Source organism: Vidua macroura, chromosome 6 (assembly GCF_024509145.1).
Source record: "Vidua macroura isolate BioBank_ID:100142 chromosome 6, ASM2450914v1, whole genome shotgun sequence".
Classification (NCBI taxonomy): domain Eukaryota; kingdom Metazoa; phylum Chordata; class Aves; order Passeriformes; family Viduidae; genus Vidua; species Vidua macroura.
The window spans coordinates 3,491,065-3,516,075 of NC_071576.1; the positions used below are offsets into that span (position 1 = coordinate 3,491,065).

The window sequence follows — 25,011 nt, forward strand, 5'->3', positions numbered from 1 at the left end:
GCCGGCCCGGGCGCTGAGAATATCACCGAGGAAGTGTTATTCACTTCATTTGTGTTGCAATAGGCGCTCGGTGCTGCAGACCTCGAAACCAAACCAAGGAGATGCTCCACGTCGCGAAGAAATTCCGAGTGGGAAACAAGAGATGGCTCCAGGAGCCGTGGTGGAGGCGGGCGGGCTCTGCAGCGTTAACCACGGCCGGGGCTGCAGTCACGGCGTGGGGAATCAAAGGACGGGAATTTCCCAGAGGAGGAGGAGGAGGAGGAGGAGGAGGAAAACGAGCTCCTGCCAAGCGGAGCAAAGGCAACGAGGGATCTGGGAAAGCAGGCAGTGGGGAGCGGAGTTTGCTGGAGGCACTTTTTAAGTGCCCGTTCTGCTGAAGTGCGTCCAGCACAGCCCTGGGGAGCACGGAAATAACAAGGCAATTACGTCCTCAGGTCCCTGCGATGCTGTTAGAGCTCAGCCCGGGATGTTTTGCCGCGCACTTTATCACAACAGTCAGTCCCTTTGCTTTCTAAACGGCCGTAGAGAGGCGTATTCCCGCTAATTAATTAGGATGCCTTCGCCCCTGGCGGGGGGAAAGAGCTTACGGTGGGGATTTGGAATCTGTTTCTTCAGACAATAATGCAAACATTCACGGGAGGAGGAGTGCTGGCCCCCAGGCAGGGAGAGCTGAGGTAAGGGATGATGCTCACTCACAGCCTGGGGCTGTAAGGCTCTGCTCCGGCGGGGGAAGAGCAGCCTGGCTGCTGGCAAGGCTCGGGATGAATCCTAGATGTAGGATTCCATGAAAAAAAAAAAAAAAAAAAAAAAAAAAAAAATCCAGTGCTGAGCTGACATTATTTCGCTCTGCTTCAACGAGAACTCCCCAGCGTATGCCTGCACAAAGGCAAACCTGCCACTCAAACTCAGCAGGGTTGAGACCTTCTCGTCTCAAACCTCATCCAAAAAGCCCTGAAATCAGCGAGGAAGCTTGGAAATGAAGTTTGGATCAGGCTCATTCCCAACCTTCCGTTATCTCACTTGCAATTTATCACTGAAATGGCTGTAATTCTCCCCAGGGAGAATTTCTAGTATTTAAACAGCTACTACCCTGCATAATTTCTTCCTGTTTTCATAAGAGAAAGAAGAACTGAGAACATTATGCTAAATGCCACAAGAGTCCAAAGAATAGAGATTTTCATGGAATTTTCTGAATTTATTATCATTGTGAGAGATGTGGCTGGAAACAAGCCCAAGGTTAAAAAGTTCAAATTATTGTTTTCTTTTTTTTTTTTTTAATGACTCTGGAAATGATCTTGACTTCAGTAATTCTAGCTCTATCTGCACTTTAAAGAATCTCTTTTAGGCAGATATTAAAAATATATAAGTCTCATTTATTTATAGGACTCCTTCATAGTTGGGCGACTATTGACTTGACAAATCCATTTGACCAAAAATGTGACTAAGAAGTGTATTTGTGGTTTGTTTATTAGTTGAGAAGTCCGTCCCGGGCTAATCTGTTTTCTGGCTGTACTCTTCCAGCAGGCTGATGGAAAAATAAGACCCAAAGAAGGAAGCGGGATTCTTAACAGTGATCATGAAAACTGCTTTATTCTCAGGGCATTTTTGCATGGCATTAGCAACTAAAAGGCACCACTTCAGCCTGGCACTTAAGCTATTTGCTTAATCAGGGCCTGAAAGCTGAGGAGAAGGAGGAGGAATAGCATGGGTGTTATTCCCACAGAATTTCTTGGAGCATTAAATGGCTACTAGCTGATGGGACAAGATTTAACTGTATGAAGTAACAGTGGGTGAAATTCGGGTTCTTTTGATGAGGTAGCCCAAAACTGGCAAAGAAATTGCGGCCATCAATCAAATCCCTGCCCCGAGCGAGGAGGGTAGAGGTAAGATACAAAACTCAGTTCTGGAATGGAATAAACTCTCTTAGCTGCACCAGGTGCTTGGTAAATGCCCACCCCAGTTTAGCGAAGAAATGTTGGGGAAAAAATCTCCCACCCTGAAAGATTCCTAAAACTACTGAAACGACCAGAAGAACATCAGGAAACCAGAGAATGCAGCTCAGCCCACGCTGCCACACGCCCCCACCCCCGGATCAGCTCTAGATGTAACACTTTGCACAGAGTGTTTTTTACTCAATACTCTTGTCGATAATTCATCACATGCCCTTCAGCAGCACCTTTGTCACATCAATGCCTTAGAGATCTTTCACGAGCTCAAACGGTCCTTCCGTGCCTCATTCCCCGCATTACTACAAGCCATTTGCCTGTAAATGTGTTCTTTGGCACCCATCAGTGGATCATTGACCTTGCCAGTATGGCCACGCCATCAATACCCATTTGAACCAGAAAGAACAACTTGGTATCGAGCATTTCATGTCATGTACAAAACCCTAGAATCATTTAGGTCGGAAAAGACCTCTAAGATCATCGAGTCCAGCTATTACCCCACCACTGCCATATTCACCACTAAACCATGTCCCCAGGGCTTGTGGCAGTGGCTGTGCTAAACCAGAGACCTCAAAGGCCCTCAGAGGTTTGCAGAGAAAAGTGCCCGAGCACAGAAGCCTCACAGTGAGCAAACGGATCCCAACACAGAAAGATAAAAACGAGGCACAACGATACAGCCACAACCGGTGTCACGGGGAAGTGATGAAAAATGGAGTGATCGAGATTTTAGCAATCCAGGCACATCCTTCCTGCTGGGAGCTGCTCACAGGATAGCAGGGATCACCAGCAGCCATCCCATGGCACAAATGACACTGTCCCACAGCCTTGCCTTGCGTGGGTCTCCCATGGCTGCTGCTGCAGATGTAACCCCAGAGTGCCAAATGTCAGGGGCCTGGAGGTTTGGCAAGGGGAGGATCACTCCACATTCCTTGTCTTTCTCCTTTTCCTGAGGACCTGGTGTTGCCCACAGTCATAAGGCCAGCTGGACCTCTGGGCTGTCCCACTGTGACTATTCTAAAATCCCTCCCCCAGGGATGTGTGAATGTGCCTGTGTGTTTGTATCTGTCAGAGCATCTGGATTACGGGGAAAATCAACTCTGCCCTCACTGCCAGGGCAAAGCTTCCACAGCCAGTTCAGTTACTCCTTACCTCCTCCTCCTCCTCCCTCTCCAAAAAAAAAAAAAAAAAAAAAGAGTTTTGTTTACAATTGCAACATCAGAGTGAAATAAAACAAGGGGTACTTTTATCTTCTTTTCAAGGTTTCGGATAAAGAAATTTTCCAGCTTTTTCTCCACAGCACTGAGCCCTTGAAAACATGATCCTTCAGAGAACGAAGGGCCATAATTCTATATTATCATCTGCCTGTTGGAGCCATGGCTGTCAGCCAGACAGCAAATGTCACACAACTCATTGAGAGGCTGCGAGGATTGCAACACCATGCTGGGAGCCACGCTCTGGGACTGGCCATGTGGAGCAAAGGGGAAGGGCAAGAAGGGATCAGGAGGAGGAATCAGAAGGAATTTTGGATATCAGAAGGAATTCCTCCATGGTTAACACTGGAAAGGGCTGCCCAGGGAGGTGATGAAGTCATCGTCTCTCAAGGTGTTCAAAGAATGACTGGACGGGGCACTCAGTGCTCTTGTCTGGTAGCGACAGGGTGGTGACAGTCACAGGTTGGACTCAATGACCTTGGAGATCCCTTCCAACCTAAATGATTCTGTGGTTGCATGACAGAGAGCAGTGACAAAGGTTTGGAACCCTCCAGGAAATTGTGGTTCTCAATCTGGGGGTGAGGAGAAGGTGAGCACCTCTCTGAGAGGACAGATGATGGGGTAGGTTCCATTGCTGTCACCCACAGAGGAATTTCCTACTTCTTATTCACTAAAAAGAAAAAATAAAAAGTGAAGAGAGCTCTGTTTTCTGCTGCCAGACATAATCACTAACTCCAAAACCTGAAAACAAACTCATACAGTAACTTGACACATGATCAAGGCCTTACATATCCACCACTGTGGGAAGAAAATGTACCCAAAAAATTCACTCGTTGTCACAGAAAGCTCATGTGCTAGTACCAAAGTGACTGTCGGAGTGCCTTTAATGACAGTTCACCTGCTCATAATTTCACAACAAGCAGACAGCTACGCTTCCTTTCCAGTTCAATCCAGTTTATCTCCTCTCCTCAATAGGGTGAATTTGCCATCCCCATGCACTTTGAACCAGTTTTATGATTTTATCTTCATGGCAACAAGCCTCTGCTTTGAGGAAGAGCACTTATTAACTAGAGACAGCATCGTTTTCAAAGTGATTTATTTTATGAGAGTTTTGAAATAAATGATCAGTCAGTGATTGGCCATAGGGGAAAAGCATATAAAAGCTTACCACATGCACTGAACATACCATCTGGTATCCTTTAAAATCTAGCTTCAGGGTGGCTCAGCTAATTCTTCAGAGTGCTTGATGTTCATAGAGCACACTGAGGCATGAATTGAAAAGCGAGTGACATCGCCCTGTAAGAATCAACACTGGAACTAAAGATTAATATCTTATATCTCACTGTTCCAGCCCAACAGCAAGAGACTGGCATTTTCTTAATGAAAGCTGATGTTACATTTCAGAATTTTAAACTTGATTAAAAAAAAAAAAACAAAAAACAAAAAACCTTTTTTTTTCCTGAGTTGGATAGCAAAGTGATGCCTCCACTGTGTGCTGTTCCTCCTGACTGGCTGATGTAAAAGGGAGGTACAACAAAGATATTGTTATTGTTCCTTTGCATTTACTGTTCACGGCATGAACAGCCCTCCGGGTGTGATAAAGTTCCCCTGCCTCTGACGCCTGTCACAACTCAAGATCTGTGCTATTGTCCCTGAAAAGTACTGAATCAGACAATTTAAGTATTGTCTGTTGGTCTTTTACCCCAAAACAAAGGCTGAGGCAGGCAATTATGCCCAATTTTGTCACTGAAAGACAAGAGAGATGCTGAAACCGGAGTGAGTTCAGCAGGGGCCACTGGCACAGTTGGGGGCCAGAGCATGAAGAAAGGCTGTGGAAATTGTATTTTTGAGCTGGGAGAGAGGGTAGGAAGGAGCTCACGGCAGCCTCCAGCCATCCAGGCGGGTGGTACTGAGTGGGCAGAGGTACGTGGCAGGAGGACAAGCCACAAGTCCAGCAAGGGAAAGTCTGAGGGACGAAGGGAATAATGGCAGCACTCACAGGGGCTGTTTTTAGGGATGGAACATCCAGAGGTTGAGCAATCTCCGACTTTGGAGACACTCAGAACTCAGGCAGACAAGGTTCACAGCTATCCCTGTTTTGAGACAGAGGTTAGACCAGAGCTTCCTTCCAACCCAAATATTTACATGAAGCTGAGCTAAAAACAGAGCGGCCAACACTTGTAGCGCACAGGCAGGGTGCAGGCCCTGCAATGCAGGCCTGTGCTGAAGAACTGCCCTCACATCATTACACCAAGCAGCCTTTCTGAACAATTTAAATTCAGTTTCACCCCAACGTTTCTTTCATTACATAATTTAGTGTGCAAAGTGCAAACATCTTCCGAGAGGATGTGGCCAGGGCTCGGTGTTAGCCCTCCCCAAGACCTGTTCCTGGCACTAAGATCAATCAATTGAATGCAAATTCCACACTGGCACAGGCTGCCCACAGAAGCTGTGGCTGCCTCATTCCTGGCAGTGTTCCAGGCCAGGTTGAACAGGGCTTGGAGCAACCTGGTCTAGTGGAAGGTGTCCCATCCCATGGCATGGGCTTGGAATTAGATGACCTTTAAGGTCCCTCCCAACCCAAACCATTCTTTTTACATTCATTTTACAGCCTTCAGCAGATACACACACACAGCTGAAAAGCTGCAATTGCCCAAGGCGGGGAGAAAAAGTTGACAAATTCATCATCCTTTTCTACTTCTACACGTTGTATGATCCTAATGTGAAGCTCGGCGAGGTTGGCTGGTGAGATTATTGATTAAAAATTCTTTGGCAGTCCCAGTCTGATATTTAAAGTGAGACATCACCACTGTTGTCGGCTGCATGTTTGCTCATTAATTAGGGTTTCTAACTACCAGGTTGCTCAGGAAGAAACGTCAAGCTCTGGGGACTCCTGCTGTCACCACTGGCAGCCCAGGACACGGCAGCAGCCGCCCACAGCGCTGCCCTTTCAAGCGTGGAAAAGCAAAGGTGCCCTGAACACGGCTGGGAAGAGGATTGATTTCATTCTTATTTGCTCATTTCTCCCAAGGAGGCCACGCCGAAAGGGCTGCTCCTGCAGGAGCTCCCAGTGATCGCTGGACTCGGAAAGGCAATTGTGAAAGAGCTGTGAAGTCAGCCCAAAGTTCCCGTGGCTTTTATTTAAATTCAGAGGACAGGTTGTCATGTCCTTATGGGATGGGGTCTATAGCAAATGCCCATTTAGTTTTGGTAGTAATTACTTATGAAAATTAGTCAGTAAAAACATTGCAGTTTCATGCCTGTTACAGCTCCCACAGGATTTCAGAGTGGTTTGGGTTGGAAGGGACCTTGAAGACCATCTTGTTCCAACCCCTGCCATGGACAGGGACACTTTCCACCATCCCAGGGTGCTCCAAGCCCTGTCCAGCCTGGCCTTGGACACTTCCAGAGATCCAGGGGCAGCCACAGCTCCTCTGGGCACCCTCTGCCAGGGCCTCACCACCCTCACAGACAAGAATTCCTAATTCCCAATCTCCCATCCAGCCCTGCCCTCTGGCACTGGGAGCCATTCCCTGGGTCCTGTCCTTCCATGCCTTGTCCCCAGTCCCTCTCCAGCTCTCCTGGAGCCCCTCAGGCCCTGCAAGGGACTCTGAGCTCTCCCTGGAGGTTTCTCTTCCCCAGGTGAGCACCCCCAGCTCTCCCAGCCTGGCTCCAGCCTTTGGAGCATTCCCATGATTTCCTCTGGACTTGCTCCAGCAGCTCCACCTCCTCCTGATTTTGGGAGCCCCAGAGCTGGGCACAACACTCCAGCGGGGTCTGAGGAAACCGGAGCAGAGGGGCAGATTCCCCCCCTCTCCCTGCTGCTCACTTTCCTGGGAAGGTTTCTGGGCTGCCAGCGCCCTGCTCCTGCTCCTGCCGCTGAATTTTCCCTGTTAATTCAGAAACGGCCGAATAATGACCTTGAAAAGCACAAACAGATGCTCACTCCCAAGGGAAGGGCGCCAGCGGCCGGGTCGGCATGTGCTGGGCATCGCCCGTGCCCACGTTTCTGCTGAGTTTAACGGAATTAGCCGGGCACGGAAAGGCTCGGGATTAGTGCCATAGCTGGGAAGGGCAGGGCAGGGAACCACGCCGTGTGTCCGGGCCCCGCCACAGGGGCTGCGGACACGGAGGCACACAGGGAGAGGGCAGAGGGAAAACGCAGATTTCAGGGGTTGAAAGGTGAAAATTGGATGGTTTGGGATCACGTGAAGTGAAAATTTCGTGGTGTTTTGTGTAAGATGAGGGGAAATCCCAGCCAGTGGTCGCGGCCACAAGGCTGACAGAGCTCAGGGAGAGTTTGGACAAGGCTCTCAGGAACACGGTGGAATTGTTGGAGCTGTCGGGATTGCCTTCCGTCGCTCCTGTTGGGCGAGAAGAAAATCAGAATTGGATTTTCAGCAGTCATATAGATCCATTAGGATCAGCTGTTTGTATGATTACTAATTACACTGTTTCTATGATTGTTAATTACACTGTTAAATGCGACAGGAGTTGTGCAGCTTCTGCTGAAGTGTTTGTGCTGGCGGCTGTAGGTCTAAAGAAATCAATGCTCTTGGAGCTTTTACTGGAACCATCAATGGCAATTCACCTTGCACACAGAATTTACATTTTCATTTCTTAGTAGTTAAAGTGATTTTTTTTTTTTTTTTTTACACTATGAATATTTCGACTTTTTTTTTCCCCGCTGAAGGGACAGAAAGTAAGCTTTGCTTTGCCAGCTTCTGCTGCAGGTCTTGAACCGCAGGGCGCAGATTTTAATTCACGGACGAGGAGGGGCGACAAATCAAGGTGGAAGTTTATTTTTTTTTTGTTAAACGAGAGCGGTGGGAATGGTGGTGAAGCGCTGTTGAGGAGCCGCTCCCGGAGCCGCGGGGCCGCCAGGCCGGGTCCCCTCAGCGGAGGCGTCACGTGACCGCGGGGGCAAGGGCGGGGCCGCGCGCGCTGTCACGTGACACCACCCGCGCCGCGCAGCTCTTACAGGCGGCGGTGGGCGTGGCCTCACGGACGATGGGCGTGGTCTATGATGCAGATTTTTTGCGTGCGGTGACACGGGCGGGGCGCGGCCGCGGTTGGGCGGTGCCGGTGACGCGAGCGGCCGTAGAGGGGCGTGGCCGAGCGCGCGCCCCTCCGGTGTGGCGGGCGTGGCCGCCGTGACGCAGTTCCGGTTCCGGTGCCCGTCGCTGTGGCGGTGCAGCTGCGGCCGCCGCGTCGCTCCGGGCCTGCGCCGGCTCCCCCCGCACAGGTACCGGCACCCGGCCCCGCCGCCGGCACGGGCCCTGCGCCGCCGCGGGGAGCGCGGGAGGGCGGGGGGGGGGCTGCGGCCGCGGGGCCGCCGGGCCGCGCCTCAGACATCCCGGCGGTGGCGCCCCGCCTGCGGGGGGCGGGCGGTGCTGGTCCCCGCCGAGCACCGGGGGTCGCTCGTGGCGGGGCCTGGCGGCTCTGTAGCGGCGCTGTCTTGGCTGGGTTAAATATTTATTCGGCTTTTTTTTTTTTTTTTTTTTCTTTCGCGTTGTGCGGCCGTAGTTTATTAATGAGCACATCAATGAGCGTGGATTGCACATAAGCGACTTCAGGTTAAAGCTTCCTCTCTAAAGGCTCGGGAAAGCCGCTTTTTCAGAGTTGGTGAGAAGTTGGTTTATCAAATTTTAACGTGTTTTAAGGCAGCTGACGCACAGGGGAGGGCCAGCACCGCGTGGTGCCAGGTTTTGTTTCTGATGAAAAACTTGTTTCCAGGTGAATTCCGTGGAAAACGGTGCTGATCTGCTGGTGCTCAGCCTCGTTGCCAGGGGTGTAAGAACAAAAAGTAGCTGCTTTGTCTTTTTGAAACCAAAATGACACGCCCTGAAACTGCCCTTCCCGGGAGCTGTGCAGATCAGAGGCTGAAGGAAAAATTCGTGGTGAATATCAGGCCAGCCCTGGGAAGCATTTTGGATATTCTTGAAGCTTGAGTTCATCCAAGTGCATTTGAACAGTGCCAGTTGAAGAAAGGTGCCAGGTGTCAGGCCTGAAAAGTGTTTTTTTTCTGGGAAAGAGCCTCTGCCAAGGGGCAGAAAGGTGTCTGGGTTTGTGTGCCAGAATGGAATGGGACACGTGGGTTTGGTGTTTTTTTAGGGGGTGGCACACCAAAACCCTGCAGCAAAGCTGTCTGATAGTCACTCCTCAGAGTCAGCGTGTTTATTCCATCCAAAACAATTACAATAAATGCTTGAGAGGGGAACAGAGATGCTGTGGCTGCCCCTGGATCCCTGCAAGTGTTCCAGGCCAGGTTGGACAGGGCTTGGAGCAGCCTGGCACAGTGGAAGGTGTCCCTGCCATGGCAGGGGGTGGAATGAGATGAGCTTTAAGTCCCTTCCACCCCAAACCACTCTGGGATTCTGTGAGGTGAGGCTCTGTAGCTCTCAAGATAATTTAGAGGCAGCTCTGAAAGATGAGTTTTAATCGTTCCAGGCTGCTGGACTAACAGATCTTTGTCAGGATTGCCAGGGCTGGGTGGTGTGGGCAGGAGGGGTCTGTGGCAGGGGAGACTCTCTGCTGTGACTTTGTGTCACAGCTGGCACACCAACTGGGCTCCTTCCTGTGCTCCGTGGCCATCTGCTGGGCCTGGGGACCAGGTGAAGGGATCAGCTGCAGAACTGAATGGGCTGCTGAGGGTGAAGAGCTGGCACAGATCACAGATCCTTGTGGCTTTGTGTTTTACAGGTCCTGGAAGCTGCCAGGTCCTCTGTTTTGAAGAATTATTTTCTTTTTGGTAGTTGACAGTTTACAGCAAATGCCACCATTTGGTTGTCGGTCTTGAAGACATCTGTCCTGAAAATCTGGAAACTGACTTTTGTCATTTTTTCATTTATAACAGACAGGGGAAGGGGCAGAAATATCCCCAAACCTCTCATAGCTGCTGATGATGTAGCTGTTGGTTTAGTTTGTCAATTAACTTTATTTTCCCCATGGATAAACACCCAGGGCACACCAAATTATTTTATGGTATGTGAACACCAGGGAGGCTTTAAGGATGGGGAAGGGGCCAGAGGAGCCCACCAAGATGCTCAGAGGGCTGCAGCAGCTCTCCTGTGAGGAAAGGCTGAGAGAGCTGGGATGGGTCATCTTGGAGAAGAGAAGGATCTGGGGTGATCTAATTGTGGCCTTCCAGGACCTGAAGAGAGTCTGCAAGAAAGGTGGAGAGGGGCTGTTTAAAAGAGCATGGAGTGCCAGGGCAGGGGGGAATGGCTTCCCACTGCCAGAGGGCAGGGTTCACTGGGATATTGGGAAAGAATTCTGCCTGTGGGCGTGGGGAGGCCCTGGCACAGGGTGCCCAGAGAAGCTGTGGCTGCCCCTGGATCCCAGGAGAGTGAGCAGAAGGGAGAGGGGGGGAATTTGCCCCTCTGCTCCGGTTTCCTCAGACCCCGCTGGAGTGTTGTGCCCAGCTCTGGGGCTCCCAAAATCAGGAGGAGGTGGAGCTGCTGGAGCAAGTCCAGAGGAAATCATGGAGATGCTCCAAGGGCTGGAGCCAGGCTGGGAGAGCTGGGGGTGCTCACCTGGAGAGGAGAAGCTCCAGGGAGAGCTGAGAGCCCCTTGCAGGGCCTGAAGGGGCTCCAGGAGAGCTGGAGAGGGACTGGGGACAAGGGATGGAGGGACAGGACCCAGGGAATGGCTCCCAGTGCCAGAGGGCAGGGCTGGATGGGAGACTGGGAATTGGGAATTCTTGTCTGTGAGGGTGGTGGGGCCTTGGCAGAGGGTGCCCATAGAAGCTGTGGCTGCCCCAGGATCCCTGGAAGTGGATGGGCCTTGGAGCAACCTGGTCTTGTGGAGGAAGGTGTCCCTGCCCATGGCAGGGGGGGTGGAACAAGATGAGCTTTAAGGTCCCTTCCTACCCAAACCGTTCTGGGATTCTCTAAAGGCCGACTCTGAAGTGTTGATATTTAACGCCTGAAGCTGCAGGAATTTGCATATTTTAGAAAACATTTAGAAGCCGTCAAAGACTTGGTGTCTCTTCCATTTTCTCCGGGTGCTATGTTGGGTAGTTACACTTATGTGGGCAGAAATCCTGTTGTGGATGAGGTGATGCTGGTAGGAATTAGTCATGTTAGAGTGACAAAGGAACCTCTCTGCCGAGGCAGCCGTGCCACCCAGTGGAAATGCAGCACAGCCTGTTGCATATCCAGAAATCCTTTTTCTGTGTTTGAAAGATGATCATGGAAACAGGAACTAAATCTGGCACATCAAGTGTTGGAATCATGTCATACAACTAAAAAAAAGAAAAAATAGGAAAGCAGTTGATGCTTAGTTTTGGGTTAGAAGTGCTTTGGATAGCTCTTCCTAATGAGGGTCTGTAAGGACTGATGGTGGATAAAAGCCAGGAGAGGCAAAAGCATGGGAAAAATTGCTACTACACCCATCGTTTCAGTGAGATGGATGCAATCCAAGAGGGTTTGGAGCTGAAGAAGCAGCGTGGAGCTGGTTTGTTGTGGAAGCTGTTCAGTAGGACGGATTTAGCACGGCACACGTAGCACCAGGCTGCCAGAAACAGGCGTTTCACAGACCCCCCTGAGAGTCACCCCGTGGCTGGGAACACTCTTGGAAGAGCTCTCCTGCCAGAGCTGGGTTGGAATTGTGCTTCCCAGCCTTTCTCCCTTCCCAGGGCAGCGTGAGCCCAGCAGCCTCGCTCATCTCACCTACCTGCTGGTCATTTTTGGGAGCAGCTCATGGATAGGATTTCCAGGAGGCCTTGGCCTGTGGCCTGAAGGTTTTGCAGGATATCATTTCTGGGCAGGTGCAGTGAAGTCCTTCCTGCCTCTCATGGCTCTTCAGGATAAAGGGTGAGAGGGACTCAGCTCCTGGCAGCCTTTTTTTTGCAGGCATTGGTCATCTCTCTCCATCCCTGGCTTCAGTTTGGTGCTCCGAGGTGGCTGAGAGGTGCTGCCCTGAGCAGCAGAGCTGGAGCTGGCAGCCTCTGGGAAGCCAGAGATGTTTCCAGGGGCGTTGGCCTTCAGAAAACAAAGGGAATCTTATCTTACAGCACAGTGGATGCAAGCAGGACTTCACTCTGAATGCTGCCAGCTCTGTTGTCTTTCTGCTCCCTGCCAAATAACTTCAACTCCTGAACCCTCCTTGCATTTGTTCTTTCTTCATCCCAACTGCAGGGAAGATAATTTGGAGTAGAGTTTAAATGTGGCAGAATGAATGTCTGTTACATGAATGGGTTTCTCTGCTGATATCAGTGCTTGTGCACCAGGAAAGCTTCAAGAGATAATTGGTTAATTCAGGAGTCCATTTGTTAATTCTAATGACTCTAAAAATCCCATCAAGCCACCATTCAGTGTGGGTTGTTTTTGTTTTTTTTTTTTTTTTTTTTTTTTCTTAAATCTTGAGCCCATGTGTGACCTGGAGGCACTTTAAAATTTAGTTACTGGAGGTCTTCTGTCTGACCCTGTCTCTGAGTCTGATTGGTGAGCATGTGAATGCCTTGGGCAATAATTGTAATAATATAATTGATATTCCTGTAAGGTTTTGACTGAAATTCTTCAACTAGTGTTGAACAACCTGAATGGAATATAGATTCCAGATTTAAGCACAGATGAGTTCATATGTTGTCTGAATGTTAAGGGTAATTTCAGTTTCTTTTTTATGAAATGAAGGTGGCAGTACCCAGATTAAATGTCTGTTTAAGAAACATCCCTGAAATAGGGCATCCTTTCTGCAGGAGGATCCTTGACATGCTTGGCATGGGCTCAGTTATCCCAAATGTTGCCAACAAATGTTGCTCTTGTCTGCTTGCCAAAGTAAAAAAGCCACTAAATCTCATTTAAGTTATGCTTAACTACTTTTTTTCTTCCTTTTTTTTTTTTTTTATAAATAATGCAGCAGAATCGTTATCTTCATTTTCATGGCACAGAAATATTTGGGAATGATCTGCTAACAAATATTGGGGATATTTGGGAAGCAGGCCTGTTTCAACCATGTTCACCCACTGCTTGACTTGAATTTACTCCTCTCTGACACTTTTGTGACAGATCACAGGATTTTCTTCTGACTTCTCCTTTAGTTTCATTTCTTCTCTTCCTTCTCTCCCTCGCAGCAAATGTTCCAACTTCTTCTGTGGACTATTTTCAGTCTGTTGTAGATCTGGTTTTCAGTTGGTCTTATCCCATCTCTCCATCTGCCTAACGAAATGAGGATTCTCTTGACCTGTTTTGGTGATTTTTTAAATAACCTGATTATGATGATTGTTATTATTATCTGTGCACTTATGTAAAAGTTTTTTTGAACTTGTCTGTATAGTAATGATTGTTTTCCTTTATTTTTGGGGTTATGATAAATAGCTTCTCTGTCCATGGAGGTAAATTGAACTATAGTACCACCCAAAATCCCCTGCCAACTTATTATTGAGTGTGGTTAATTGCAAAAATTAATGAATTCTTAGCAGAAGAGGTATTTCTTGATGAGAAATTGAGTTTGTGGTAGATACGTCTCAGACAGCTGAGCTGTTAATTACAGGAGCAGAAACCACTTCCCTGATGTAGTTCACTTGGTTTCTCAATTTTAAACAAATAGTCCTCGATCTGAAATGTTCCTCATCTGAAACAGAGTCCTTACTTGAAAGAACTACTGCTTTTTATAAATTAATACAGGAGTTTTAACAAACCTTTGTATTTGTGCAATTAGGCACTGAATTCCATCAACCTTGTAGATACATATTTCTTAAAAGGTTTATTTAAATGATTAGGTGTTTCTTGACAGGTTTATTTAAATTGCTAGGTATTTCTTGAAAGGTTTATTTAAATTATTAGGTGTAACTTGAAAAGTTCACTGTGTTTCCACAGAGGTCTGGGTTGTTCCATGTGGTCATAAATAACTTGGGAAATGAGATGAGCACTGTCTTGTTGATACAAAGCCATTCAGGAAAGTAAGGATTAGGTAATAAATTGGCAGAAATAATTCAATGGCAATAAATCTGCTGTGATTCAGAGTAGATAAATGTAGAGTGGTGCATATAATTTCACATATAAAATGCTGGGCTGACCCTTGCCACTGAGGAGTGAAATATTGCCACAGAAGTGTCAGTTCCATAGGGACCTAAAAGCAGCTGAAAAATGAAGAAGTATTAGGAAGGAAATAGAAGACAAACCAGAGCATAATTATGGTACTGTATAAATCAATGGTTATCCCACATCTTCAATTCTCTGTGGTTCTTTCTTGTCATTCATCCCAAAAGATAGAAAAGACTTGGAAAAGCCTCAAATTGAGGCAGGGAGAATAATCAAAGGTAGGGAAGAGCTGCTGCACAAGGGTCAGGGGGATAAGCTGGAGCTCAGCCTGGAGAAGGGAGAGATGAAAGAAAATGGTAAAAATCTGTAGGATAATGATCAGCATGGGCAGGGTGGGTAAGAATAGACTTGCTGATTTCCTCAGCTGCAAGAATGGAGGAGCAACAAGTGAAAGTAGTAAAATCCAGGTTTAGAACAAAAAAACGAGGTAGCTTTTGTGCAACAAACAGCAGCCTGTGGAGTGCCTTGCCAGTGGGTGTTGTAGGAACAACTCTGAAGTGGGCAAATGAGACATCCCCTCATCTAAGTGAGGAAACTGGATGTGTTTGTGGAAGAGGAATTATTTGAGGGTTATTACTCCATGGAAATTGTCTACAGCTTAGGAAGTGGCTGAGATTGGAATCATTGAAGTGTTGGGGTGTCATTCCTGTTCTTGTTCTTCTCTACTGGTCACTGTTAAGATAAAATGGGATGCTGAGCTGAATGGCCCCTTGTCTGATCCACAACTGTCCTGAGGTCAGGAGATTGTGTAGATAGTAACAAACTTACAATACAGCTTCAGAGAAGATTGTATAAATAATATAATGTAATGTGGATATATATTAACCTAAGGGAGCTTATAAACCTGTTTGATCTGGGCTTTCTGTGCAAACCTCCATCCCCGAGACCCTTCTCTGTCTTAGAAGTCAGTTCTTCATCATGCACAAGGGAAATAGAAGAATTTTGTTTTGTGGGAACCAACTTGTCTTGTCTTTTACATTTTCCCTCCTCTTATGTTCCTTTCTGGCTCCTACACTCTCCTCTAAAACTTGGCTCCTCTTGGTAATCTTTTTAACAGTTCCTCACCTCTGGTTATGTGTTAATATGTCTCACTGGTCGCTATTTTTTAGTGCCTATTTTTTTTTAGAAGTGTGGAGAGGTTGGAAGTTGGATACATATTAGTGAGACCTCTGCAGTCAATTACTGGAATTGGTGAATGCAAATAAAAGCATCCTCTGCCTTTGGTATTGTTATTTATTCTGAAATAATTGGAGGATAAGCCATCAGCAAGCTATAGTTCTTTTATTTTTGGCAATAAGATCTGTGTGATTCCACTTCTGAGGTCCCCAACATCAGAAGGACATGGACCTGTTGGGACAAGCCCAGAGGAGGCTCCAAGGGCTGGAGCCAGGCTGGGAGAGCTGGGGGTGCTCACCTGGAGAGGAGAAGCTCCAGGGAATGGCTCCCACTGCCAGAGGGCAGGGATGGATGGGAGATTGAGAAGAATTTTGGGGGTGGTGAGGCCCTGGCAGAGGGTGCCCAGAGAAGCTGTGGCTGCCCCTGGATCCCTGGCAGTGTCCAAGGCCAGGCTGGACAGGGTTGGAGCACCCTGGGATAGTGGAAGGTGTCCCTGCCCATGGCAGGGTGTTATAACTAGGTGATCTTTAATGTCCCTTCCAACCCAAACCATTCCATGATTCTCTGATTTAATCATGTTTTGGTTTAGAGGTATTGACTTCACCCATAAGAATGCTGCTCTACCTTTTCCAAATCCCAGTTTAGAAAACACCTGGAATCCTTCCCAGGCATCCCTGTCTGGCCAGGCTCCATATGAATGCTTTAAATATTTTTTCCTATTGCAACGTGACCCACTGCTCTCCTGTGTTACACCTGTCTGGGAGGAGGCAGGTGGAGGCTCAGGGCTTTCCTGTTCATGGGAACTTTACCCAGAGGAAGGTTTGGGTCACTCTGAGAGCACAGGGAGGCAGCTGGGACAGCAATAAACCCAAGGGCTAAAACACAAGGAGTAAATTTATTCCCATTATCTCGCTAATTGGAGATCCCCAAAGCAACACCTGGCACAGGTGTTCATGAGCACTGATCACCCTGATCCGTGCTCCAGGAGCTGGTGTGGGCCACAGGCTCTGGAACCAAGGCACCACGAGGTGCTGCTGGTCCAGCACCTGCTGTGCTCTGAATGAGACAAACGTAGATGTCTCATTTAGTCTTGCTTAAAAATACCTTTATTATTTTCAACAAATTTCACTTTATCTTACCTTACTTTTCAGCACAATGTCTGGAACTGATGATTTTTCGGTAAGTAACAGTTTTTCTTTCCTGAAGATCAGCCAGTTGTGTTGATTATTCCAAAAGCTGACATAGTTTTTTGAAGGAAAAGGGGAGCTGACAGCTGAGAGATTTCCTCTGTGTCGCAGTGTGGCGTTTTCCTTTTGGGTAGATGTAGCAATCCCTGGACTAAACATCGGAAGCTGCTGGGTGCCTCGTGGCTTCTCTCCTGTGACATTAACAAAGGAGCTGTGCTTTCATGGCATCAGGATAGCTGTAATGGAAATCTAGGGAAATGTTTTCAGGTTCGTGCCGCAGCTGCCTGTTGTTCCGTGTGGTGGGTCGCCTTTTATCTCTGGCTTTTTAACTGCGGCCTGTCAGAATGCCTCTGCTGCCTTAGTGATAGGAGCTGCACAAAAATGAATGTAATCATCTCTGTGCAGCCCCCGGAGCTCTTCTCCTCCCTCCGGCAGAGGGACGCGGTGTAGCCGCCTGGTGGGGGGATGTCTGCAGCCGGGAATTCCGGCCCGCACATTCCATTCTCACCGGCGCTTTGTCTTTCAGTTGGCAGATGCTTTACCAGACCAGTCGCCCGCTAAAACCTCCAAAGTGAGCAGCACCAAGCCTGGCCAGCAGCCCGGGCAGCCTCCGCAGGGCTGGCCGGCTTCCAACCCTTGGAATAACCCCAGCGCCCCCCCTATGACTCCAACGGGACTGCCACCAAACACATCGGCTTCCAGCGTGCCCTTCGGACCTCCTCCCACGGGAATGTATCCTTCAATGCCCCCGGGACCGCCTGCTCCATTTCCTCCTCCTCCTACTGGACCCTCCTGCCCTCCTCCTGGTGGTCCATATCCACCCCCAACTGTGCCAGGTCCTGTCCCGCCAGGGCAGTATCCTCCACCAAATATGCCCTTTCCAGAGCTTCCACGACCTTACGGAGGTCCAACAGAGCCAGCTGCACCTCCTGCTCCTGTTGGGCCATGGGGATCCATGCCCTCTGGAGCATGGGGACCAACAATGGGAGGGCAGTATCCTGCTCCCAGCATGCCATATCCACCCCCAGGGCCATATTCCGCTCCTACCCAGACTCCAGGGGCTGCGCCGACAGTACCGTGGGGTACGGTCCCGCCTGGAACGTGGGGACCGTCACCGCCCGGGCCATTCCCTCCACCCACAGGATCATACCCAGCTCCAGGACTATATCCTACGCCCCCTAATCCTTTTCAAGTGCCATCTGGTCCTGCTGGTGCTCCATCAATGCCTGGTGGTCCCCATGTGAGTATTTAATTTTGGTCTCAAATTACTCTAAAACGTTTCACTTTTTAAGTGGGGAAATTTCAGTAGCGTAAAACCCGTTAGTGCAGGTAGGGAGTTTCAGCACACCTCAAGTTTTGTTCCTCGAGTCAATGGGATAGCAGCAACTTGTTAAGTATTGAATATACCAGAATGGCTAAATTATGTTAATGTCTCACGTTATAGTGGTCTTCCACTGCTTGGAAAGACTCTGAAAGCCAAAAAAGGGGGGAAAGCATTGTAATAATTCTGAAAGAGAAAATATTCTAATCTCTTCCATCAAGAGAGCTTGCTGATAGAGCATTAGGGAGGGAATAACAAAATATAAGGATGAATTTGTGATTAATTAACAATATTTGTAACTGTGAATGAACTGCTGTGTGAAAAACCTGTATTGACCATGACTTATTGTCTCTTGCAGCCTTACCGCTGAATACGTTCTGGGCAACAAAATACTGTAGTTTTCCACCTTCATCCACTACTTACAGAGATTTTTACAGTTTTTGTTTCGGTAATGTATGGGGCTATGAAGAATATTGCCTCTTGTGTGTGCATTTGAGGTATGAAGGAGCAGTTTACATCAATTTACCTTGCTCATATGCTGGCATAATTATTTGGTTTAATCAAATGAAATACAAAGAGAAGAAATCAACTAACACACCTGTGGTTCTTATGTTGGCAAGTATTCCTTGGAAAAACAGGAGTTGCCATGTAAGGATTATAAAGAATCAGGCCCACGGAATTTTAAAAAAGTTAATTCTTAAATTTCCATTAATGCTTTAAGTCTCGTTGCCAGACTCCTGCTGGTCATTGAACGGATGGATAGTCATATTTTGTCTATTTTCAGGTTATTCTAAAAAGTCAATAGAGAAAGTGTTTCAACGTTTTAGTCAAGAAACCTAATTTCTGAACGTGCTACAGTAATTCAAACTAACAAGACAGAGCATGTGAACTCGAAGGTTTTCTCAGCATTTTGTACATACTCAAACCAATTGCTCGGTCTGGGACTACGGAGGAGAAGAGCCACGTTTGGAAGCCTTGGTGTGACTGGTCAGCACACTGTTGGTGTTCACAAACAGGCAATTCCTGTGCAAGTGAAATAACCTGGATGTGCAGTTAACTTTGAATCAGCAAAATGTGAGTTTTATGCATGCAAATGAGGACATCCTGTTGCCAGTTCTCATTCTGTGGTGGTTGGAAGTTTGGCTTGGTCTGTGTAAAGAGAAACTGATCCCCACGTAGGTACTTCCCTATTTCTGACCTGGGTTCTAGTCATTTCAAATTTGACTTGGCTGCTGGGTTGTGTAAACCTGGCAGACTTTTTCAGAGTCCCTGGAAACTGAACTTGAGCTTAAAACCCAACCTGAGCATTCCCTTCCCAGCAGTTTTTGGCACAGCTGTGTCACGACGGAGATCCTCGTTGCCGCCGTTGGGCGCGAGGGGCTCTCGTTCGCTGTCGCTGGGAGCAGCCCTCTGTTCCCAGCTGGGTGTCTGCATACCTCACGGAGTAGGAGGAATTTGGGAGAAACTGAATGTCAGGAAGCCTGTGCACTGCTGTGCAGCTGCCTCTCCCAAGGGGCACTGCCTGAGTTTCCGTGTTCTTGCCATATCTGTGCCAAGCACATCCGAGGGGTTTGCCGAGACGCAGCCACGTCTCTTGGTGGTACTTCATGGCCTACACTTGGACCACGGACAGTTTGTTTCCTCCCCAGCTGGGGATCTCCTGACTTAGCCTCTGTGGGTAGAATTAGGAACAGATTTTGCTTCACATGGTAGCTCATTAGGGAGTCTTTGTATCATGGAACTGTGAACACGAGTTAATTCTCTTCCAGTACTTTCGTGGCTTCCTGCATGCGTGTGATGACACTCTAAAAGCACATGGGGTGACCTGGTGGTGATGCTCCTTGCTGGTCATAGCCTTTATGGCAAAGTCCTACAGTATTTTTGCAGGAGAAAGCAGCCAGCTGAGCTGTGGCTGCTTTAATCCAACGTCATGAAAGCTGATAGCAAAGGAATGTCTATTTTTTCTTTTAGGAAGACAATACTGGAGCTGAACAAAAATACTTTTAACACTTCAACTTAAACCCCAGCAACTTAACCCTTGGAATAAGAACCAAAAGTGCAAGTCTTCACTAACCTTAAGAAAAACCCCAGTTGCCCCCCTAGCAGACTTGGCAAGACTAATTAAAAATTAACATAAGCAACATTGACTGCATTTGCTTAAGTGCTTTTTTGATACCTGCAGCCTTAGACTGTAAATCATTGTAATGAAAAAACATTTATTCCAAATGAATGGATCATGCAGTAGCAGCCCTCCAGTTGGAATTGCACTGGCCATATGTCTCTGCAGGGAATGGGAAAAGGTAGGAAAGGATAAAGCAAAAGTAGCAAGTAATGATTTTTGGAAAGGGGTTTTGTAAAAGTAACTAGACTTCTAGGTTCTTCCTGAAATAGGCAGGATTTATTACTGGAACATTTAGGCTAAAATTCAATATATATGGGATGTTTTTCAATGTATATTCGTATTTCTTGAGGTCATGAAAACTGTTTCATAACCCCTTTGTTTTTGTGAGCAGAGTTCTTTGCATAGCAGTGAAAAGGGTATTCCTGTTAATCTATTGTGTAAAAACTCAAGGTGTCACTATATACCGTGTAGTAACTTTATCACATGTTATGTCAAGTGTGAGCAACTTCTGGCCTGAAGCTTTTGCAATGGAATTTGTACATTTCTATGCATCATTTTGAGTTCAGTTGCTGAGGAGTTCGTTTTGACTTGTGCTTTGAGGTTGACATACTGCATTTGTTTACAATACGAAATATAAGCAATCACATCTTTAAAGTATAGATTATCACCTGCTGCTGTATTTTCTTTAGATGAAACAAATATTGCTGTATGATAGTGAGAAGCTATAAATACAGGATTTGATATTTTTTTGAAAATGCTGTCACTTTTGTATAAGATTAGACATTAAACGTATTTTCAAGACTGTTGTGTTCACTGTTTTTCAATTCCTGCTTTTGACATGCCTGTGTAGACTTTTGCCTTGAATGAATAGTAAAAATAGGACATCCTTGATTTGCAAAGCCTGAATATAAAATCAGAATTACTTGACTTCTGTGAGTGTTTTTCCTCTTCCTTTTGTGGTATTTGCAGCCTGTACATAAGGGATATTAAATGTGGATGCGACCATGGCTCTGGTGTAGCATGTCAGCCCTAGGTACTGCCTGTTCACAAATTCCTTGGTAATTAGGAGAGAAAAGATCTGATCTTGCTCATTCCAGAGGAGGAGTGGGACTGGTTTGTACCTGTGGAGAGTTGTGTGTGTGTTTTCCCTGCCTCTGAACAATTCCTGTGCTAGACTGACACACGTGGATGTGGTAAGTGACCCCCAAACCACTGTTCTTACACACTTCCCAGGAGTTTGATGGGATAAAGTGAATAACAGAAACTCCAGGGTTTGGCATCAGTGTGAACTACTAAATTTGGGCATCACTTGTGGCTGCATTTCCATATATTGGCTTGCAGAGCAGTTCACACTGAGCTGGCCAATGCTGCTGCCTTGGTTCACACCTTCACTCTTCAGGGAAGGTAAAAATGGCAGCAGTGAACAGGAAATAAGATAAACAAAATTATTTATCCACTTAAGGCTTGAGAAAAGCTCATTTTAGTTCATGGTCCAAAAATAATCCTTACATCTGTTAATAGAACAGTGAAGTGTGGGCAGTGCTTTATCCTGACTGTTCAGCTGTGGGATTGTCCCTTCCTCTGGAAATCTCAAATGAATTCTGTCTGCAGCTCCAGTGCATCAGTAGAGACGTGGCCATGCAGATCCAGTTATGTTAATTGCTGCCCTGCAGACCCAGAAAACTTCAGTTGAGTATTTTTGAGGGACCAGGTCCTGTGAGAGGGAGCTGGGAAAGGGGCTCAGCCTGGAGAAAAGGAGGCTCAGGGGGGACCTTCTGGATCTGCACAACTCCCTGGGCTCTGCTCCCAGGGAACAAGGGACAGGATGAGAGGGGATTAAACTGCACCAGGGGAGGTTTAGATTGGATGTTGGAGAAAATTTCCTCCTGGAAAGAATGGTCCAGCCCCAGCACAGCTGTCCAGGGAAATGGTGGGGTCCCCATCCCTGCAGGGATTTAAAAGCCATGGGGATGTGGCACTTGGGGACATGGGTCAGTGGTGGCCTTGGCAGTGCTGGGGGGAAGGTTGGACTTGAACCCTGCATCAGAGGTCTTCTCCACACTAAAGGATTCAGTGGTTCCAAGTGATATTTATCTATATAATTCTTAGGAGAGGAGTAAAAGCTGTTCAGGGGTGCTGCAGAGTGGTCAGTGCAGGGTTCATCCCGCTGTGGGTGTGTCAGTCCTGCTCCACTCCTGTGAAGGAAGGTGCCCAAAGTCCTGCAGGTGAGCCCAGATCCATTTCTGTGCCCAGCCATCAATGGGTTCACTGCCCAGCCTCTCCAAACTGTCCCAAGAGAGAGATGGTGATCACAGGGTGGTTTGGGTTGGAAGGGGCCTCAAAAACCATCTCATTGCACCCCTGCTCTGGGCAGGGCCCCCTTCCACCTTGATGGGAAGGGTGGCCTGAGCCTCAGTGCAGTGAGAGCCCTTTGGCATCTGTGGAAGGCTGAAATGTTCCATGTGTATTTTTATTAATATTGGCTGCCCTATTTCTAAAGTTCAGCTCAGAATTCCAGTTGTTAGAGGGCAATTCCATACACACCAAACAGCCATTTATTCACCAGGCACTGGTGCCTGAGTGTCAACTGGGCAATGAAAAAACACAAGTTTCAGCTTTTACCCAAAGCTTCCAACCAACTCATCCACACAGCAGGAATGACTCCCAGTGTCACACCGGGGTGTGACACAGCTGCAGGAGGATCCCAAGAGCACTTGGACCCAGGTGTGTCCCTGGGTGGGTGTTGTAGGTGTTTGTGCCATGCAGGGGAGTGAGCTCTGCACCCGCAGCCACCCATCCCTGGGTATCCTGTGGGACCCAGGCTGTGGCCTGGAGAGGGATGATGGCTCCACTCGTGGGATGCTCCCCTATTTCACTCCCTGCTGGCCCAGTTTTCCCATTCCCAAGGTTGATGTAGTGGGATGAGCTACATAAAACTTTTCCTCTGCTCTCAGTGGAATGAGTTAACTAAAAATGCCAGCTGATAGCAGAGAGGGAACATACTTTGGTCACTCTTGCCTGCAGAATCTTTTAGGTTTGTTGGAAGCAGGTTGCCCATGGAAGCTGCCCCATCTCTGGAATTGTCCAAGGCCAGGTTGGATGGGGCTTGGAACAACCTGGTCTAGTGGCAGGAGTCCCTGCTCATGGCAGGGCGTGGAATTGGATCTAAGATCTAAGCTCTCTTCCAACCCACACCACTCTGGGATTCTGTGATGCTTTTCTTTCAGAGATTGGCTGGTTGGTCAGGTTGTCCTGTTTGATGACAATGGGACTTTGTATCCCCTGAGCTGCAGATCATGAGCTGAGATGCAGTTCCAAGTTACACCCAGGTAAGTGACCAGGGGAGTCAGTGCAGCAGCAGGAACAGTTCTGCTCCCTGTTATCAGTTTCCAAAGGGAACCCTCCCTGTTAAATGAGATAAAATCACAGTGCCTGTGTTCCTGTCCTCTTCCCAACTTTCTCATGACAAGAAAGGGAAGGGCTGTGTTGAGCAGCCCTTGGCACACCTCGGGTTTCATTTCAGGTCCTCCTCCTGCTGGCTGTGCAAGATCTTACCTGCTCTTGCACATTCATGTTCTTGTGATTAGGGAAGGGAATTCCTGTAGCAATTAACCCCTAAACTCCTGCATCAGCTCAGTTCCATTCCAAGTGAGAACTAGGAACCTCCCAGTGTCCCTTCCCACCAGAATCACACATCACTCTAAGAAAGTAGTGCTGGTTTATGCCTGGTTAAAAGCAAATATGGAATTCATCCATTATTGTAAATTAATTTGGAAGATGACAAAAGACACTGGATTTAATTTGGGAATTCCTGGGCTTGGCATGAATGGCATGAAGCTGTGCCAGGGTGGGTTTAGGCTGGATATCAGGGAAAGGTTCTTCCCCCAGAGGGTGCTGGGCACTGCCCCAGGGATTGGGCACGGCCTGAGGCTGCCAGAGCTCCAGGAGCATTGGGACAGCACTGCCAGGGATGCCCAGGGTGGGATTGTTGGGGGGTCTGTGCAGGGCCAGGAGCTGCACCAAATGATCCTCGTGGGTCCCTTCCCACTCAGGCTACTCTGTGACACCTCTGGCTCGTGAATGCAGTGTTGTCCTGGGGTAGATCCATGCTGAGAACCCCAGAAGTGTGTGCTGACAAGGGCGTTTTGTCAGGATATTCCACTTTTCTGAGTTGTTAAAGGACAATGAAAAGTAACCCTGTGCTGTGATGCCTTTTCAAAGGAACGTGCTTCATTTGCACAATGTGAAATCTTCACATTCCAGTGCTTTGTGTGACAGAAATGGTTCAGAGGGATTGTTTCCAATTTGCCTGTGTTCCCTTCAGTTACAGGCAACACCCTCCAGCAAAGAGAAGGTGGCAGAATATCACAGTTTAAAATCACTTAAAGTGGGGAAAATTACTGCTTTAATACCCTGGTGCTGCATGCCAAGCTCTGTAAAGCCAGGGTTTGCTGGCACTCCTCAAGGAGACAGAGCTGTTGATCTTGAAGGTTTTTTAATTGAGGTACTTCAAAGTCTCATCAGCTTCCACGCCAGGCTTTCATTTCTGCATTTCTGCCTGAATTCTGTCCTGTTTTCCCCTCAGAAAGCAGCACCACATCAACCTGGAATACTGGGCTGATCACATTCATGGCTCTGTGCTGCCACTGTCACCATCCTTGTCTTGATGCTCCTCTCCTGGGGCTCTGTCCTGGCTGGCAGTGCAGGGAGCTGCTAAAAGGAGCGTGGGAGTGGAGTGACATCAAGCAAAAACTGCTCTGAGTGGGTCAAAAAGAATTGGAAAAACGAGTTTTTGAGTGTTGTGTGAAAGCAAAGCACGATGAGGTTCCTCTGGATTTTGCTCTCGGTGCTGGTAGCTGCCCCTCCACCATCCTGCTCATCACCAGAGGGCTCTGCTGCTGCTCCACCTGCCCTGCAAAGCCTCTGGGAGAGGTGGCTGCGTCTGGTATTGATTACTTTTAACACTGAACTTGATAAAAAAGTGGCAAGACCAACATTTTAGTGACATATGGCGCTGCTGGGAGAGGTTGTTAGAGCCTGCTCCTTTGCACAGACATTGCACT

The 25,011-nt window shown here is 47.8% G+C and overlaps 1 protein-coding gene across 3 annotated transcripts; it reads left to right on the forward strand.

The window, feature by feature from the left end:
- The first annotated feature begins 7,317 nt into the window (after positions 1 to 7,317).
- On the forward strand, positions 7,318 to 20,875 carry MAPK1IP1L (mitogen-activated protein kinase 1 interacting protein 1 like). 3 transcript variants are annotated; one of them, XM_053980858.1, is made up of 4 exons: positions 7,318 to 7,339; positions 16,470 to 16,497; positions 17,032 to 17,745; positions 18,185 to 20,875. In XM_053980858.1, the coding sequence occupies exons 2-4, from the start codon at positions 16,474 to 16,476 to the stop codon at positions 18,194 to 18,196; spliced, it is 750 nt and encodes a 249-aa protein (XP_053836833.1). In that variant the 5' UTR covers positions 7,318 to 7,339; positions 16,470 to 16,473; the 3' UTR covers positions 18,197 to 20,875. The 3 variants fall into 3 exon arrangements, with proteins under 3 accessions (XP_053836833.1, XP_053836831.1, XP_053836832.1); XM_053980856.1 differs by lacking the exon at positions 7,318 to 7,339 and adding an exon at positions 8,334 to 8,402; XM_053980857.1 differs by lacking the exon at positions 7,318 to 7,339 and adding an exon at positions 8,681 to 8,782.
- The last annotated feature ends 4,136 nt before the right edge of the window (positions 20,876 to 25,011 follow it).